Source organism: Nyctibius grandis, chromosome 7 (genome assembly GCF_013368605.1).
Source record: "Nyctibius grandis isolate bNycGra1 chromosome 7, bNycGra1.pri, whole genome shotgun sequence".
NCBI classification, from domain to species: domain Eukaryota; kingdom Metazoa; phylum Chordata; class Aves; order Nyctibiiformes; family Nyctibiidae; genus Nyctibius; species Nyctibius grandis.
In genome coordinates, this window is record NC_090664.1 from 10224579 (window position 1) to 10240393 (window position 15815).

Sequence of the window (15815 nt, forward strand, 5' to 3'; positions counted from 1 at the left end):
TGTTCCAAAATCAGGAAGTCTAATGCATTAAATGTGAATTAATGAAGTTAATCAGTCTTTTTATTAGCATATGGCTAGTTTATAAACCATTCTGAAATGTGACATTTCCAAGGGATCATATAACAGCACTTCCAAATTTTTCATCATTTAACCACCACTATGTGCTTATCCTATCAAAACCAACAAACTGAAAACCATGAAACAGCACTGGAAAAACAGAATCTAAAAGAAGCGAGTGATTTAATCGTACCTCAGCCCTAAAGGCAATGACCATGAAGTTCAAATAGTTAAGGTTTATCCTGTAACCATGAGAAGACAAGGTGAAGGCTGTAAGATTAGTGGGCACTTTGACTAAACAATCTCACTTTGCAAATAGTTGGCACAACATTACGCATTTTTTTATTTTTATAAGTACTTCCCATGAAAAGGGAATGGAAAGCAATCAGAGTGGCAGGCTGTGAGATCTGCTGCTGGTTGCACAATAAAGGCTAAGCCCTGAAGTGAAACCCTAGGAGCTGCTGCATCCTGAAAGATCATAAAACTGAACAACTTCTATCTGGAGTAAGTCTGATTGGTATTTCCCTTGAATACATGGTGCATTTGGCACTGTAATTTGTTTTAAACAATGATTGGCATCAATGCTGTTGCATTCATTTTCTTTAGGGGATTCACTTAAATAACTACTAGTATTAACTGTTTGAACTTATTTATATTCTGATAACATACACATATTGTTGGCGTTGTCCACCCACACAAGAGAAAACTGCCCTTTTTTAAAGAGTTTACAATCTGAGATCCATTGAATGTTGCAACACCGCAAAGAAAATTTGAGTTCAGAAATAATACATATCATTATGATTATCAGATCAGTACCTACATTAGGGTGCAACAAATCTTGGAAGGCCAGAAATTACTGAATCAAGATAAAAGCTCAAGATACATTAACCAGCACATTCTAGAAAGGAAGCACAGATCTTTGTTTTATTAAGACACTGAAATCTTTATTAATAAAACTGGGGTTTCAATGATGCTGAATACAATTAGTGAGTTTCAAAGGGAGCTGCACATGTAAATTCCTCTGTCTCATTTGAAAATCTCAGCCAACAGCAATCATGTTTGGTTTAAATCATCATATCGTCATGAGAAACAAATCCATTAGTCTTTTGTTTCAGGCACGAAGTAACTGTGGCTGAAGGAGCAGACATGGTGGGAACATGCATATCTGCAGGTGATTTATGGGCATATGCTGAGCTAATAAAGAAAGCAAAGTTCAGAACGACACTGAGAGCAGTGAAGGCAAACTAGATCCTGGAAGGATGACAGTGATTGTGCAGATTATGAGAAAACAATCAGAAGTGACAGTCAACCTTCCTCCTCTGTGGAGGAAAGTAGGAATCCGGTCTGTAAAGAATACTTACCATCCGCTTCTTTTTGTTGAAGGGATTTTTTTAGGTGGCGAAACAACACAAGGTTTTCTTAGCTGTGTTCTGCAGCCTTTCAAATCCATCCTCTTTGTCTGAATATTGGTATCACATAAATATGCTACTTACTCCCTCATGCGATTCAGTTTGGTCTCGGCCATAGTACTGTTGAGAGCTCTGAATCCCTGGGGTGCCCCTGGAGACACTCTGGTGACAGTCCCCGAGCCTACAAATCAATGCACAGACACACAACCTTATTCACCTTCATCCCCTGAGCTCTATTGCAGAGTCAAGGGCAGGCAGAAGGAGGAGACTATTCCTGCTTCTCACAAGGTAGTGTCACATTAATTAAATATGAATTAGATTATTAAATGCACATTAAGGGCAACTCCTTTCTGAGGGACAAGCAGATTTATAGCTTAAAGGCACTAGAATTGTAACAACAATTTTCCTTCTGTGCAGCGTACGGGGAATTACATTACAACAGAAAGGACAGTCACTTGAGGAGGTGCTGGGACAGACAAATATTCAACAAAATGAAATTTGCTTAAACAATATATATTTTCCTTCATTGTTCTTGCACTTATTTGTAAGAGCAAGAACCTTCTTCCTAACAGGAAAGTCTCTGCTTTAGCTTGACCATTACTGTAAATTGAAAGTATTTAGCTTATGACATCACTTTCCCCTTCAGATGAAGGTACTATTTTTATATATGCGTGTATATATTAAAAATCATACCTGTATATGTAAATGCATATATACATGTGAGAAATATACATATACACATATGCACACTCTTTCTGTTTACAGGCCTCGTGAGCTGCTGCAACATTTAAGGACCTAACACTCACAGACCACTGTGGTATCCATCCACAGGAACACAGAAGTACTGCATCACAGAGGACTGTCAGGGTTGTCAGCTCAAATATCCTGCAATTTCATGTTGCCATTCCATCACACAAGTCCCTGCTTAATCTAAGGAATTTATGTACTTATTCCCCCTACTGCTCCCATTGGAAGACAATACCAGAGCCTCACTGTGACCTGCTGGCTAAAATCTCTCTTCTATTTCCCCAACACAACTTCTTTATTGACCAGTCCATGCTCATTTTTCTCCCATGCCAGTCCTTTTCTTCGGCATACTCAGTTCTTCCCTTGCCTTTTGCACAGTCCTTTCATTTATTTACAATTGGAAAAAGAGATCCTAACTTCAGCTTTCAATTTGCCAAGCTAAACAAAGCAGTTATGTTAGTTTCTTTTTGCAAAATACTTGGCATTAAGATTTCACTTCCCAAAAGAGGAGACTATGTATCACAGTGAAACTACATCCTGCACGAATGTGTGGGCTGTGGCACACAGCACCCAAGTGCTGAACAAACACAGGCGGGCTCTGCACAGGGCATGAACAAGCCAAAAGTCACACAAACACATTAACACATGCCTTGTCTAAGCGAACACACACTCCCCTTCTAGCAGGGGTTATAAGCTTGGACTCAGCTGGGGTTTAGTTCGGATTGTGTTAACATTGACCACATGCTGCCAGAGGGAGCTTGCACCTACCATCCTGCTATAAGCAGTATAGACATCCCCAGAGAGTACTGAATGCTTCCCTGGGATGCGTAATCACGGCTTTCCCGAGAGTTAAGCTCTTATGTCTTACATGAATCTAGATCCTGATTACATAAGGTTGAATACTGAGATAAAAACTTTCTATCATGAGGGAATCCTACTGAATTGCTCACAGTAAGTGTCTGCTGGATTCAGAAGACAGGAAGCAGGTGTGGAGAGAGACCACAGAAGAAGTGGATTCCCGAGTCTGTTATCTGGCTATGGACAAACAATTTGACCTTTTAAAACATTTTCCTAACTTCTCTTTACACCTAACGGCTAGCAGTTGCCTGGTGCCTAAGTATTACAACTCAGGTATAGTTAACCTGGTTTAAAAGATGAAAAATGACAAGCTCAGTTCTTACTAGCAACCAATAACTTCACCCATCAATACAAAAAACATTTCCTGATCATTTACTGTAACACTACACCAGCATATCCATAAATTTTTGCACGGGGTCTGTAAGCATTCAATTACTTTAGCAGTATTGGAAAATCCAGCTATCCTCAAAGTGGCCATGATGAAACCCCAAGCGCTGTGCAAAGCAATGCTCATGACTGACTGGGTGGCACACTCCTCTTTGAGTTGGCATAGAATTAAGGCCCAGGTGTGGGGCTTTGAAAGCAATAAAAAAATTGACACCCTGAGTACCAGTGATCTAAGGAAAATATAATCATCATACAATGGTTTGGGTTGGAAGGGACCATCTAGTTCCAACCCCCCTGCCGTAGGCAGGGACACCTTTCCACCAGACCAGGTTGCTCAAAGCCCCATCCAACCTGGCCTTGAACACTGCCAGGATAATCTTTGCATTCTCTTAAGAAAGAGCACATTTAACCACAGGCCCCAGCTAAATTCTGATATTACTATTATTATGGGATATATCACTGTAGGAAGAGCTCAGCATACTCTTTCTGCTTAGTGGGTTCAATCTATTTATTGCTACAATATCTTCTTCTCCTCCGACATTTCATTATTAAAGACATCCTTTTTGTTTTTTCTGGGATTCCAGGCTAAATAATTTGTACTTTGTCTACTCTCCACGTTGGCAGTTGGCCAAGCAAAATTTATTCTCTACACACAAACTAGTATCTATCTTCCTCTCCATTTAATATGATTTTCTGGGTATTACGAGGCAGCTGCAAGGACTACAGATTGCAGGATGCTGCAAAGGAATGGTTAGTCATAAAAAAATGAGTTCTCGGTGAAAACTGCTAAGAGCTTTCCATGTTGTTGCTACAACAAGCCTCAAAAGTTTTTCCTGGGGCGATTCATAACCTACACCAACTTCTATATCAGAGGCATTTTCTTAGAAGCAGTTACTCGATTAATAATATATTTTGCACCCAGCTTCGAGCAGTTTGCCTACCCATACATCAAAACAGAACGAGGAACTATGCTTCTTCAAAAAGTGGCCAGGTAACTATTTGCATTTTTTATGCAATATATCATTCCTGATTCATTAAACAAAATCAAATGAAACAACAGCAGCATTGACTTTTCAAAAACAGGTATTGTGGCTTTCTAAATGTATTTCAAAGACGAATAGTCTCCCAGTGTCTAGCCCAGTACTGTAGAGAACATAGGGCAAAAGGGCAAAAGATCTTTGTCCTCTCAAGTCATGGAGCACCAGTGTGAGGTTCTCACTGCGTCCTTCCTGCTCTGTTGAAGGGAAGATGAAAGGATCTGTAGGGAAACAAATCCTCTGGCTGTCATTGATTCACAGATACTTGCATTTAAAATGGGTGATTATGATTATCTGGTGAGACTTTTCATACATTATGGCCCAAAGGCATTCCTACCAACATTTCTGCTAACAACTGAATAATTGGTGATAGACATCCACTGCATCTCTTGGTAAGCCAGTATGTGCTGTGGAGCTATTATCCCCACTGAATCATTGACTTCTGTTTGGATTTCTGATTTCTTTCTTCAGCTTTCACTGCTACATATGAGATCCTACAATGCCTTTTTCTACAAGATTAAAAAGCTCCTTAGAATCAGATGTATTTTCCTGAGTTTATAAACAATACAAAGTAACTCACTGCCTCCAACCTTCTAACCTTCTCCTCCTTTAAGCTAAGTAGATTTAGTAAATTGTAAAACCAGGTTTTCAAACTTCCTTTCATTTTGCAGTTCTTTTCTGGGATCTTCCCAATTTTTCAAACTTTATCAGCATGGACTATCTCATTTCAAATATACTCCACATGGAACTGTATAGCCAACCCAAAATGACCCCTGTACCACACTAAAGCACTGGTATTCACAGTGACTCACTAGGTACTCTTGAGGAGAAAACTCAGTTACTTCAAAAGTCCTTTTACCATTCACCACTGAGGTTTATACTAAAGAAACTCCACCGGTGGAAAAACAATGCATATTTATTTCATCGTCTTTATCACAGCCCTTGCTGACATAAAAAAAGTTCTAGTTTAATTCTACTCAGATGTTCTTTAACATCTGCTTGAAATGGCACATAATTTTTTCACAATACCTTTAACAATGAAAGATATTACAAGGAATTCTGGCCAAGCCAGATTTCTGCATCTGCCCTATTATTGCCATGAAATCCATACTGTATTCAGGAGTAGCCATTATAATGGTGGTGTTGCTCTGTAGCCCAAAAATATGGTATTGCCACTGCTAGTACCAAGTCACACACTTGGGTGTGAGTTTGCAAGGCTTCAGGCTTTGTCTGAACTTGTCTTGACCTGTCAGGAACTTTGATTTAATTGCTTAAGCCGAACAGCAGTTCTTCTAATGACTAGGTAGTTGTGGCTATTTTGTTTTATTTCCACTTATTTTTGTATGGTACAACCCACATTTTTAGATGGATAGTAGTATTCTGTGTAGAATAATATATTTATAACTAACTTAATTCAATTAATGTAGAGACACACAGGCCTGGTACAACAGCAGGTGCCTTGAAAAGTGGGGACACAAAGGATGAGGTGTAAAGGACTACGGGCATGGGATGATAAAAGGTGGGGCACAGGCTGGTACTGGCAATCCCATGGCTATAACCAACGTGCTAGTGATAAATTAAAGAAATGTGGATGTGGAAGTGGACATAACTAGCTTTAGGGTGAACAAAAAGAACAAGTACCTAATATATGTAAAATGCACCATATACAAAAAATTTTGATGCAATATGAATTTGCAGCCCAGTGAAGAAAAAGCAAGGTATAAATGAATGTTAGCAAACACATAAAAATTACCCCAACATCAGCTTTGTAGCTTGACATTGGAAGAACTTAAAATAGTAAATGTTTAAACTTCCCCAGTGACACTGAGCATACAAAGGCAAAAGGGACCCTAGCAGATTCCTCTCTTATTATCATCACATACATTTGTTTGGAACTGATCATACAAACCTAATTACTAACTCAGCTTGAAGAAAGGCTTTAAGTTTCAGCACAGACTGGCCAGAGATTTTTTAATGATTAAAGCACAATTTAATTCTTTAATATTATAATTTAAAAAGGCATCTTCTTGTTCTTAATACTGAAAGAAAAAGAGGAAGACGAGTCTCTTTAACGCTAAGATTTTTTTAAAATACCACTGTTTGACTAATACTCTGGGTTATTCCCAGAAGCCCTCAAGGCAATTCCTCTCTTTCATTAAAATAACAAAATATTGAAGCATAGAGCTAAATTTTGCCCCTATTTCCACTTCTGCAAACACATTGCAGACAATGATGCTGCAAATGCATAAATGAGTGTAGAATTTGAAGACCATGAGATCTCCACTAGTGTGAAGACAAACTGGATGTGAATGTTCTTTCCTTCAGTCCTAAGGATCTTCCTGACATGGGATGCAGAAGGTGACCAGACACAATTCAGTGGCTACAAGACTATGACCGCTACAGCTTTGATCACTCCCTTTCGTCCTTTTTCTTCTTTGGTTTTCTCTTCCCATCAGTCCACACTCATGAGCAGGGATGAAACAGAGCTCGGTACTGGAGGAACCTCTACAAGGAGGACTTCCCAGGCTTCCCCTACATTCTCGTGTCAGAACCACAAGACAATACTGAGGTTTATCCTGACTGAATGAGTTTAAATGAGGCAGCTAAACAAGATTGCAGTTCCTGTGGGAGCCTTTGGGCTTTCATGGAACCCACACGCAGGCTGCTACTGGCACAGTTCAACCTGGTGGTCTCCAAGGACAGTTGATTATGCCAGCCTTCAGTAAATAGTCTTCTTTCATATAAGTTTTCTTTTTAGTTTTCAAGTAGAACATGAGAAAACAGTCTTTCAAACTCCAAATTTACAGACAGAATTTGCAGGAGATTTTAGGATTAAATTGCAAATTTAAATTCTCCGTGATTTTTCTGTGCCTATAATGAGATACTGTAAAATAAAATAAATATTATCCAAACCTGGATCATCATTTAAAATTTTTTTTTAAATCTTTTAATTCATTTTCTCTTATTGTTACCAGTACTAAACTATGAAACAAGCTACATATCCTTAAATATTTTCCTCTGGAGAAAAGATGGCAGAAGCCAAGTTTTTAAAACCTTTTGTTATAACATTGCACACTTCTGACCAACATGCTTTATGGCTCTATTATTTTCAACAAAAGCACTTAACTGTGTATGCCTTTTCTTTTGGCATATTTATACTTCTCTGCAGTAGATTAAGGAAGCAATTTTCAAGAATACCATATTTTTGAGTTGTTTTGTAGCAAAATGGAAATAATTGGACTGTGATGAATACAGACTGCGAATAACTGCTGCTATTACATTTAAAGAAGAGATAGCATCGTACCCAATGAGCTGTTATTCAAGACACTTTCCAAATACTTGACCATTGCCTCGATATCACTGTCCTGAAATGAAACAAGGAACAGCATCAGTGTGAGCACAAATTTAAATATAAACACTACATACCAGAGGCATGATCCAACAGACATAAAGGATATCACTTACATCAATGAGTATCAACACTGAACTACAAAGAAGAGTCTACATTGCTCAGGAATTTTTCCATGTTTTCTTCTCCTAAAACACCAGGCTTGGGAATGATATTATATACAAACAATTACGTATGTCAGACTCCTTGCAGAACGCAAATGTGTACAACTGTGTGTGGAGTTTAAATAAGATATGTTTACCATGGATGGTGGTGTGCAATCTCTGAAAATACACCAGCATTTTATCATTGATTAGTCCTGGAATACCTAAAACAATATTACATTGAAAAAGGCAAGTAAGTACTACTTAACCATGCCAAAATTTCTTATGCTTATGATAGTTGCCCACTGCAAATTAAAACTTATGCTTCATGTAATTGCATCTGCTTACATATCTAGTAACAACAACTAATTGAAAAAACTTTAATTAAGAAGAGATTTTAGCACTTTTCTATTTCAAGTTTTCTGTTACCAGATAGATGATTAACAGTTTTGCCATGATATCTTTCATGTAAAATGCTGTTTGTGTACACAGATGAAATTTAAAGATCTAGCCATTAAGCACTGATTGTGCTCCAGGAAGTAGATCAAAATTTTATTAAAGTCCAAGAGAAACTTAGGCTCTCAGTTTCTAGAGCTGCTGCCATATCACATTTGACAACATGGCATTTCTTGACTATTTAAAACTGAAAGTCAAAATCTTGACCTTGCAGAAAAATCTGCCAAAAATCTGTATTTTAAAAAAGATTGAGCAGCCTATGGTTTTAAAATTTAAAACACTGGAATAAAAAGAAACAATATTGACCTCAGCTTCTACAATTGACAATCTGTTTTATATTTCTCTGTGATCTTTCTCAAAATGCTTGTTTTAAGTTTCTCAAACTGAGGAACTGCCAGTATACCTTAACAGGATAACAATAATTGTTGGCCATGACTGTTAGCTGGTTAGTGACGTTTCAGTGCAAGTGAGAGCTGTCATGGATGAGCACAATCTAACTTCTTATCACCCTTAGTTGTTTCATGGGCTTATATTTGAAACAGGCTCTGCTATTTTAGCTGAGATTTGCAAGATGGGAATTAACTTCTTGGTTGGCCATTTCAACAGACAACCCAAAGGCTCGTAGGTTTGAAGGAGCCGCTTTGCCCTTTTGGAGCAGCCTGTGGGGTCCTGGCTGGATAAAGTCAGCACCAGGGTCTTCAGTTCTGCAGCCCATCCAAAGTGCCTGAGTTACCTCAGATGACCAAATAAATCTGACTCTGCTTAACTGTGGCTTTTGCCAGTTAGTAGTAAAGTGTTCAGGAAATGCTACGGAATGCATTACATTTATATATACAATATATATTGAATATTGAATTAAGACAGACTTAATATTACAGATATAATTTTTCTGTATTTGTAAAAAAAAAAAAAGATTAAATGCACCTTTAGGACTTCATTAAAAAGTTATTAAACATTTTTAATTCAAAACTAAAATTCGGTATTATTTTTCTGCTAATCTAAATTTGTAATTATTTTTATTTTCATTATCACCAACAGTTAACTGCAAATCTGTAGACAGACAGACAAAAACATGGTAAATGGCCACAATACAATATTAATACAATTGCTTTAATAAAACCTATTTTTCTTTTTTAATGGGATAAAGATTGTAATTCCCAACCTTTCACTTTTCACAACAGGACATCATATTTACTCCAAATATCACAACAGAGCTGATTTTTTCTCATTATGCTGTAAGGCAAAACATACACTTTCACCACTTTCATCACCACTGGTTTTCAAGGAAACTAGCTGGCTTAACTTGGCTATCTTGAAATAAAATTTCAATGAGGAAGAGAATGTGGTTTTCACACAGTGGCAGATAGTTGAATAAAGGGTTAATCAGCTTACACTGAAGTAGAAACTACCTGTGCCTTTTCTCCACTTGGGTTTAGCAATCCAAAAGGATTTTACCTGATTTATTTAATATGCTTATCTATTTAATATATTTCTTTAATGTTTCTCTTTTTTTGCAGAGAAAGCAAAGCCCTACAGAATAGGCAAAGGACTCTGACAGATGTGCAGAAGAGAGGCACTCTTACACCTAAGAGCCAGCATGGATGAATGCTTGCACACTTCAAATTCAGAAAGAACGAACCCCTTTCTAACAGCAACACGCCATGCCAAGGCGCGTGCTAGGAATCCAGTGGAGCATTTTTTGGGTGACAGCACACAGACCACTCACAGCTGCTGGAGCTATGATAATTTATGCCAGCTGATGATCTGGTTTGACAATATCAGAAGTTACATGGAAATTGAAAATAGGAAGCTAATGTACCACATCAGTAGACTTTGTCATAATGAAGAGGGTAAATTTGCTATTATTGTCACTGAAAGAACACACAAAGAACAAGGGGATAAACTTCAGTAAAAAGCATCCATTAGCATCTCAGCTAAACCAAAGCCAATGAAATCTGCACTGTGTACTAACTTTTTGAGATGAAACCTCTCCTAAGCTTCATATTATTAAATTTTTTTAGAAACAGTTTCTCACAGAATCACAGAATCAACCAGGTTGGAAGAGACCTCAGGGATCATCGAGTCCAACCATTGCCCTGACACCACCATGTCAACTAGACCATGGCACTAAGTGCCATGTCCAGTCTTTCCTTAAACACATCCAGAGATGGTGACTCCACCACCTCCCAGGGCAGCCCGTTCCAATGTCTAATGACCCCTTCTGAAAAGAAATTCTTCCTAATGTCTAACCTGAACCTCCTCTTTCATGTTTTCCTCCTAATTAGAAACCAGTGTTTCTAGAAAAAAAACATGTGGAAAAAGAGCCACTGGCTTCAAGAGGTAGAGGTCTGGAAAAGTAATTGGCAAGTTGCTCCTTGAAATCTCGCAATCTGCATTTCTGCTCCAAAAGAGAGGGATAAAGGACACTAAACTCCAATGCTACAACCAAGTTGAGAGGTCAAGATGTGCTTAGGGTCTGAAATTGGTGGTAACTCCACATCTGTAACTGGAAAATGTAGCTGAAAACACAGAGTCTGCATTGAAAGATACCAACATGGGAAAAATAGCTGTCTCCGTTCCCATCCTAAACCTTTAAAATTATACCATTCCAGTGCCTAACTCTACCTTCTTAACTGAAGAGGTGTTGCATCCCACGCAAGGCCACTACTTCTCAGTCTGTCTTGACATCTGTGGGAGCCTAATATAGCTTGAATAAATACCTCAGATCTCTTTCTACATCATGCACCCCAATGTGCTGTTCAATTAGATGACTTTTCTGACCCCATGCTACTGCATGAACATCAGATTTTTTTTTTTAATCTTTGTTTGAAGTAATGGGGTCACCAGGGAGCACTGCCAGTTGCAGCATTTCCACACTCTGCACAGAGGTAACTAGTAAAGCAATCTTGGCTTTGGAAAATGAAGAGATTTGCACAGTTTAGGAAAGTAAATATCTTACAAGTCCTTATCCTGTGTTGCAGTGGAATGACTTCTTTATCAGCACACACCTCCAAAAGCTTAATTTATGAAGGTATTTTTGAAGAAAGGGTTTAAGAGTATGAATCCAATCATAGAAATAGGAGTAGGAGTTTTGGTATTAAGTAAACAACTGCAAAAGCAAACCCAGTTATATACTAGCAAGGTCAAATCTATTCTGGTAGGATTTGAAGCTTATTATTAATATTGAGCATGATCCCACCTACCTTTGAGTGGGATTCATCTCATGTAACTGTTGACATCCAGAATTAGGATGTCCCATGCATGCTAATAACTGCAGATCCCTTTATAATCACCAGAGAGAAAGAGAGACCTTTCAGTATCTTCCATATAACCTATATTAGATGTTTATGCCAAGGTAACATTATTCCCTAAAAATGCTTGCTTTCTTCCCCTTACTGTATAGACTTTCCATTCAGTTAGTTCAGACACAGGTGTCCAGATTTGCACAGATAAGTTCAGTCTGCTTTGACCTCAGACTTACTGCAGAATTTTTCACTTGAGAAAGGGAAAACTGAAAATGATGCTCATTTCCAAGAAAAAGAAAAGGTGACTGTGTCAATACCCAAAAACACACTTCTGTTTTAGCTAAAGTGCTGGGGTGAACATGAGAAAAATCACAGACAGACAATTAGTTTCTTCGATAGAGGAAATCCCAAAAGGCAAATGCTCAGAGGGGGTACTTCCCAGTCAGTTTATGCATGCCAGTTTGCAGAAGGTTAATGCTCTGTGTACACACAGGCTGCTGGGAGAGCGAAGCCACATGGCTGTCGGGGCTGGATAGAGAAAAGAGGTGCCAGTGGAAGAGCTCTTCCAGTCCACAGCGCCGGTTCTTGTCATTACCGAAGTCTGAGTCACTGCAAGATGAGGGAATGTTGCTGCTCAGATCTGACTGCCAACACCTAATTTATTCTGCATTGTTGAGAAATCTATTTTTGTCTTCTGCCCTTAGTTAATTTTAAGCACCAGTCTGCCTGTTCAAAAACACTACAGATTGACACTTAATGATACCGTCAATGAAAGTTGAATGAAAATCTTAACAGGCATTCTAAAAAGAAAAAAAAAAATTATCTCAGAGTCTGATGAAAGTGAGCAATAATTTATTTTCAAGAGTATCTTGTAGTAGACTTTCTGGGCAACAGAGTGTTTGCAAGTCTGTGTGTTGTGGATAAGCACAGACTCAGCAAACCGAAGAAAAAGCATTGACTTAGATATTCCACTGATTTACAATTGACTAATAATTTCTTTAGACCACTACTGTATAAACCGATCCTGAATTTTAAACCATCGTGCATGTTTAGTTTGAAAGCTAGGAGGACATTTCTAGATTGAATGAAGCTGTTCTGAGTAAACTTCAAGTGTAACTGGTGAGAGAATTTCAGGACTCCCTGCTGCTGTGGTAGAAGTTGAGTTCTGATTTCTCACACAAACATTTTATTTTTGCCTTAAAAACTACATCTGAAAGAAGCAATTAGTCCAAAATTTTCAAAATTCAGTACAAGTTATTTATAATTTAGTGAAGAGTATTAGTGTACTTGGTTGGTTCCCTGAAATGCAGAAGACATCACACTCTGTTCTGCAAAATTTGCACATAAACATGAAATAATATATATGATCCTAAGCAGAACCAGACAGTACCTTTCAGAGGCACTGTATGCAATGCTTTAAGCTGGTGGCCCAGGGAGCAATGAATTGTTCCTGAATATCTTAGAAAGATCCATTTTCAGAACTGACTTGGGCATTTAAGTTCATTGATTGCACTGAGACTTGATCACTGCAGACAAGACTCATCTCAGCTCATTCTGATCAGATCTAAATTAGGTGCCTTTTCCAATAATCTTCAGCTTTCTTCACATTGCAATCCCTAAGATTTTCTTGTGGCAGCCTCACCTGATAAAGCTACTTTTAGCCTTTCAATAGTAAGTTTTCTCTTCACTGACACTTTCTGAGATTCTTGGGAAAGTCTATAGATTTGCTGGTCAAGTCTTGCAGTTGTTTAGGCTCATAGTTCATCACACTGTCCTAGAAAATATGTCTAACACAGGTACAAAGAAGTGGCAACTAGAGGTGCCTATCTTTGCCTGGGAATTAGAGCTGGAACTTAGAGCTTATGCGTGAAGTACACTTTCAGCTTTAACTTAATTTACCCATAGCTAACATGTGAGAGAACCCCGCTCAGAGTGTTTTACAGTCACAAGGAAGTTTACTGACAACGATCCACCTTCAGGCATTCATGGGAGCATTACTCTTAATCTTGAAGGAATGCAAGAATCTTTCTCATCAATGTCTCACAAGAATTACATAACACATACATACATAATTAATTCATGGTATTGATATACACACACATTCCTAACAAAAACAAATTTCAGTAATGTCAGTAGGACAAAATCTTGGAAGGAGATTAATTTTCCCATGGAAAATGAGCATCAAGTGCATACTGTTTTCCAAAGGTCACATATACCTGGTGATTTGTCTTAGAGACAGTCTGTGATGCTTCCGCATCCTCCTCCTCTTCACTGCTTTCTGAACAGGATTCAAACTCATCATTATAATATTCTTCTGCAATTTCTGGGTCTTCAGGGATCTCTAAAGGCAATTATGAGTTTACAGCATATAGACAGAAAAAATGTATGACCTTAAAAAGATAAAATGGATTTTATAGCACCCATCTTATGTTACTAGCAATGCATTCTGTAATTGAAATCAAGGGCTAGGTTCTCAGATTAAAATGTTCGCCTTTGATGACATGATAAGCAGGGTCAAAGCTGTCTCTGGCAAAAGGTCAGATCCTCATCACATTTAAATTAATGACCTTAAAGTATCTATATTGATTTTGGGCTAAAATCACTGAACCATAGAATAAATCAGGCTAGAAGGGACCTCATGGGATCACTCAGTCAAAGCAGGGTCAGCATTGAATTGAATCCAACTTCTGTGGGCTGAAATTATGCCCCGGTTTGGTTTTCTCTAACACACATAACCTGTGGTGAATACAACTTCTAAGTTAATTGGAAAATAATATATACCAGGCACATGTTTAAAAGACATAAGAAATAAAATCTATATCTTTTTCCAAACTTCCCTGAAGCAAAAGCATAACAAAATAAAAGACACTGGGGTAAAGTCAAGCTATGCATACTTGGGTGTCACGCTCTCTCAATTTATTACTATCACAAGTTTTAGTAATAGTAGTGAGTGCAATATTAATATAGCCAATGAGCCTATGAAATACAATAATTGTTATTAAAATTCAACATATTCATCACAGCATGAAAGACACCCCAGCCACTCTGCTTCAAGTGAAATCCTTTAGCATCCCAGAGTCTGTAAGTAAGGAGTTAGTGAAATGGCTCAAGGCCTGATTGCACCTGCTTCAGCGAGCTGTCCTTTCTCTGCAGAAGCACTTAAGCATGTGTTGAATTTTAAGCAGAGGCTGGACTGTGGTGACTATTTGAATAAAAAGCAGAATTCCCACTTTTCTAGACAGAAAGCTGCAATGCAAAGTTACCCACAGGAGACACGGCTCAGCAGCAAGAGACAGGAGGAGAAGACAAGGGAGCCTGGTTTGCCAGCAGTCCCATCAGTAGCCCTAAGTGTTCTTGGAGAGAGATACTCCAGCAGAGCTAACCCCCATGCTTTGGTTTTAGGCAGTCCCTTACTGACTTATCAAGATAAGTTACATCCCAGCCCAAGAACAATACTTTTGTGCTAACAGTTTTCAAAAAGAAAATGTTTGGTATCCATCTTTGCCTGATATTATTACAAGAAATGTTAGCTGAAGATAAAAAAAGCTTCATATTCAGCTGTCATAAATCACCATAGTCCTAACTTCAGCTAATGATGATTTCCACCATTCTCCCCATTTAAATCTACCACTTTAAAGAAATATAAACCAACTTACCTTAAATATTACTGCATTGAAAGAAATTAAATTCAAACAATATGACATAAAAAATGCTTAGTAGATTTTTTTTTTGTTTCACATGGGTAAAAAAAAACCAAAAGGATTTAAACAGGGGAATACAATTAAAATCCATTAAAAGACATTGGAGTTTGGGCAGGAGGAATAATTCTGAATTTTAAAGCATAAGAAAGAGAACTCAGGAAAAAAGCGAAAATGTATTTATCTGCAGCACCAGGTGGTTGAAGCTCTCCTGTTGAGATACGATCTCTACTATCTACTGTCTCCAAAGTATTTTAAAAAATACTTCCTTTTTTTATAAACTTGATTTACCTCCAAAATGCTGACACATTTTCACTCAGGTTTCTCTGTTTTAAGATATTTATGGAAGCTGCATATCAGCACCATGCTCCCTTGCCACAATTTCTAATCCTTCCTGTTTCTATTCTTACCTTTCTTAGCTTGGGAAAA

The 15815-nt window shown here is 38.0% G+C and overlaps 1 protein-coding gene across 4 annotated transcripts in view; it reads right to left on the bottom strand.

Moving 5' to 3' along the window:
* Positions 1-15815, bottom strand: part of NEK11 (NIMA related kinase 11) — a 101528-nt gene that overhangs the window by 17411 nt on the left and 68302 nt on the right. For 2 of the 4 annotated variants that reach the window (XM_068404761.1, XM_068404760.1), the window contains 3 exons: positions 13905-14029; positions 7800-7860; positions 1551-1647 (listed from right to left, as the gene is read on the bottom strand). In XM_068404761.1, coding sequence (XP_068260862.1) covers positions 1551-1647; positions 7800-7860; positions 13905-14029 — 283 coding nt within the window. The remainder of the gene's footprint in view (positions 1-1550; positions 1648-7799; positions 7861-13904; positions 14030-15815) is intronic. The other 2 variants (XM_068404763.1, XM_068404764.1) reach the window with 2 other exon arrangements.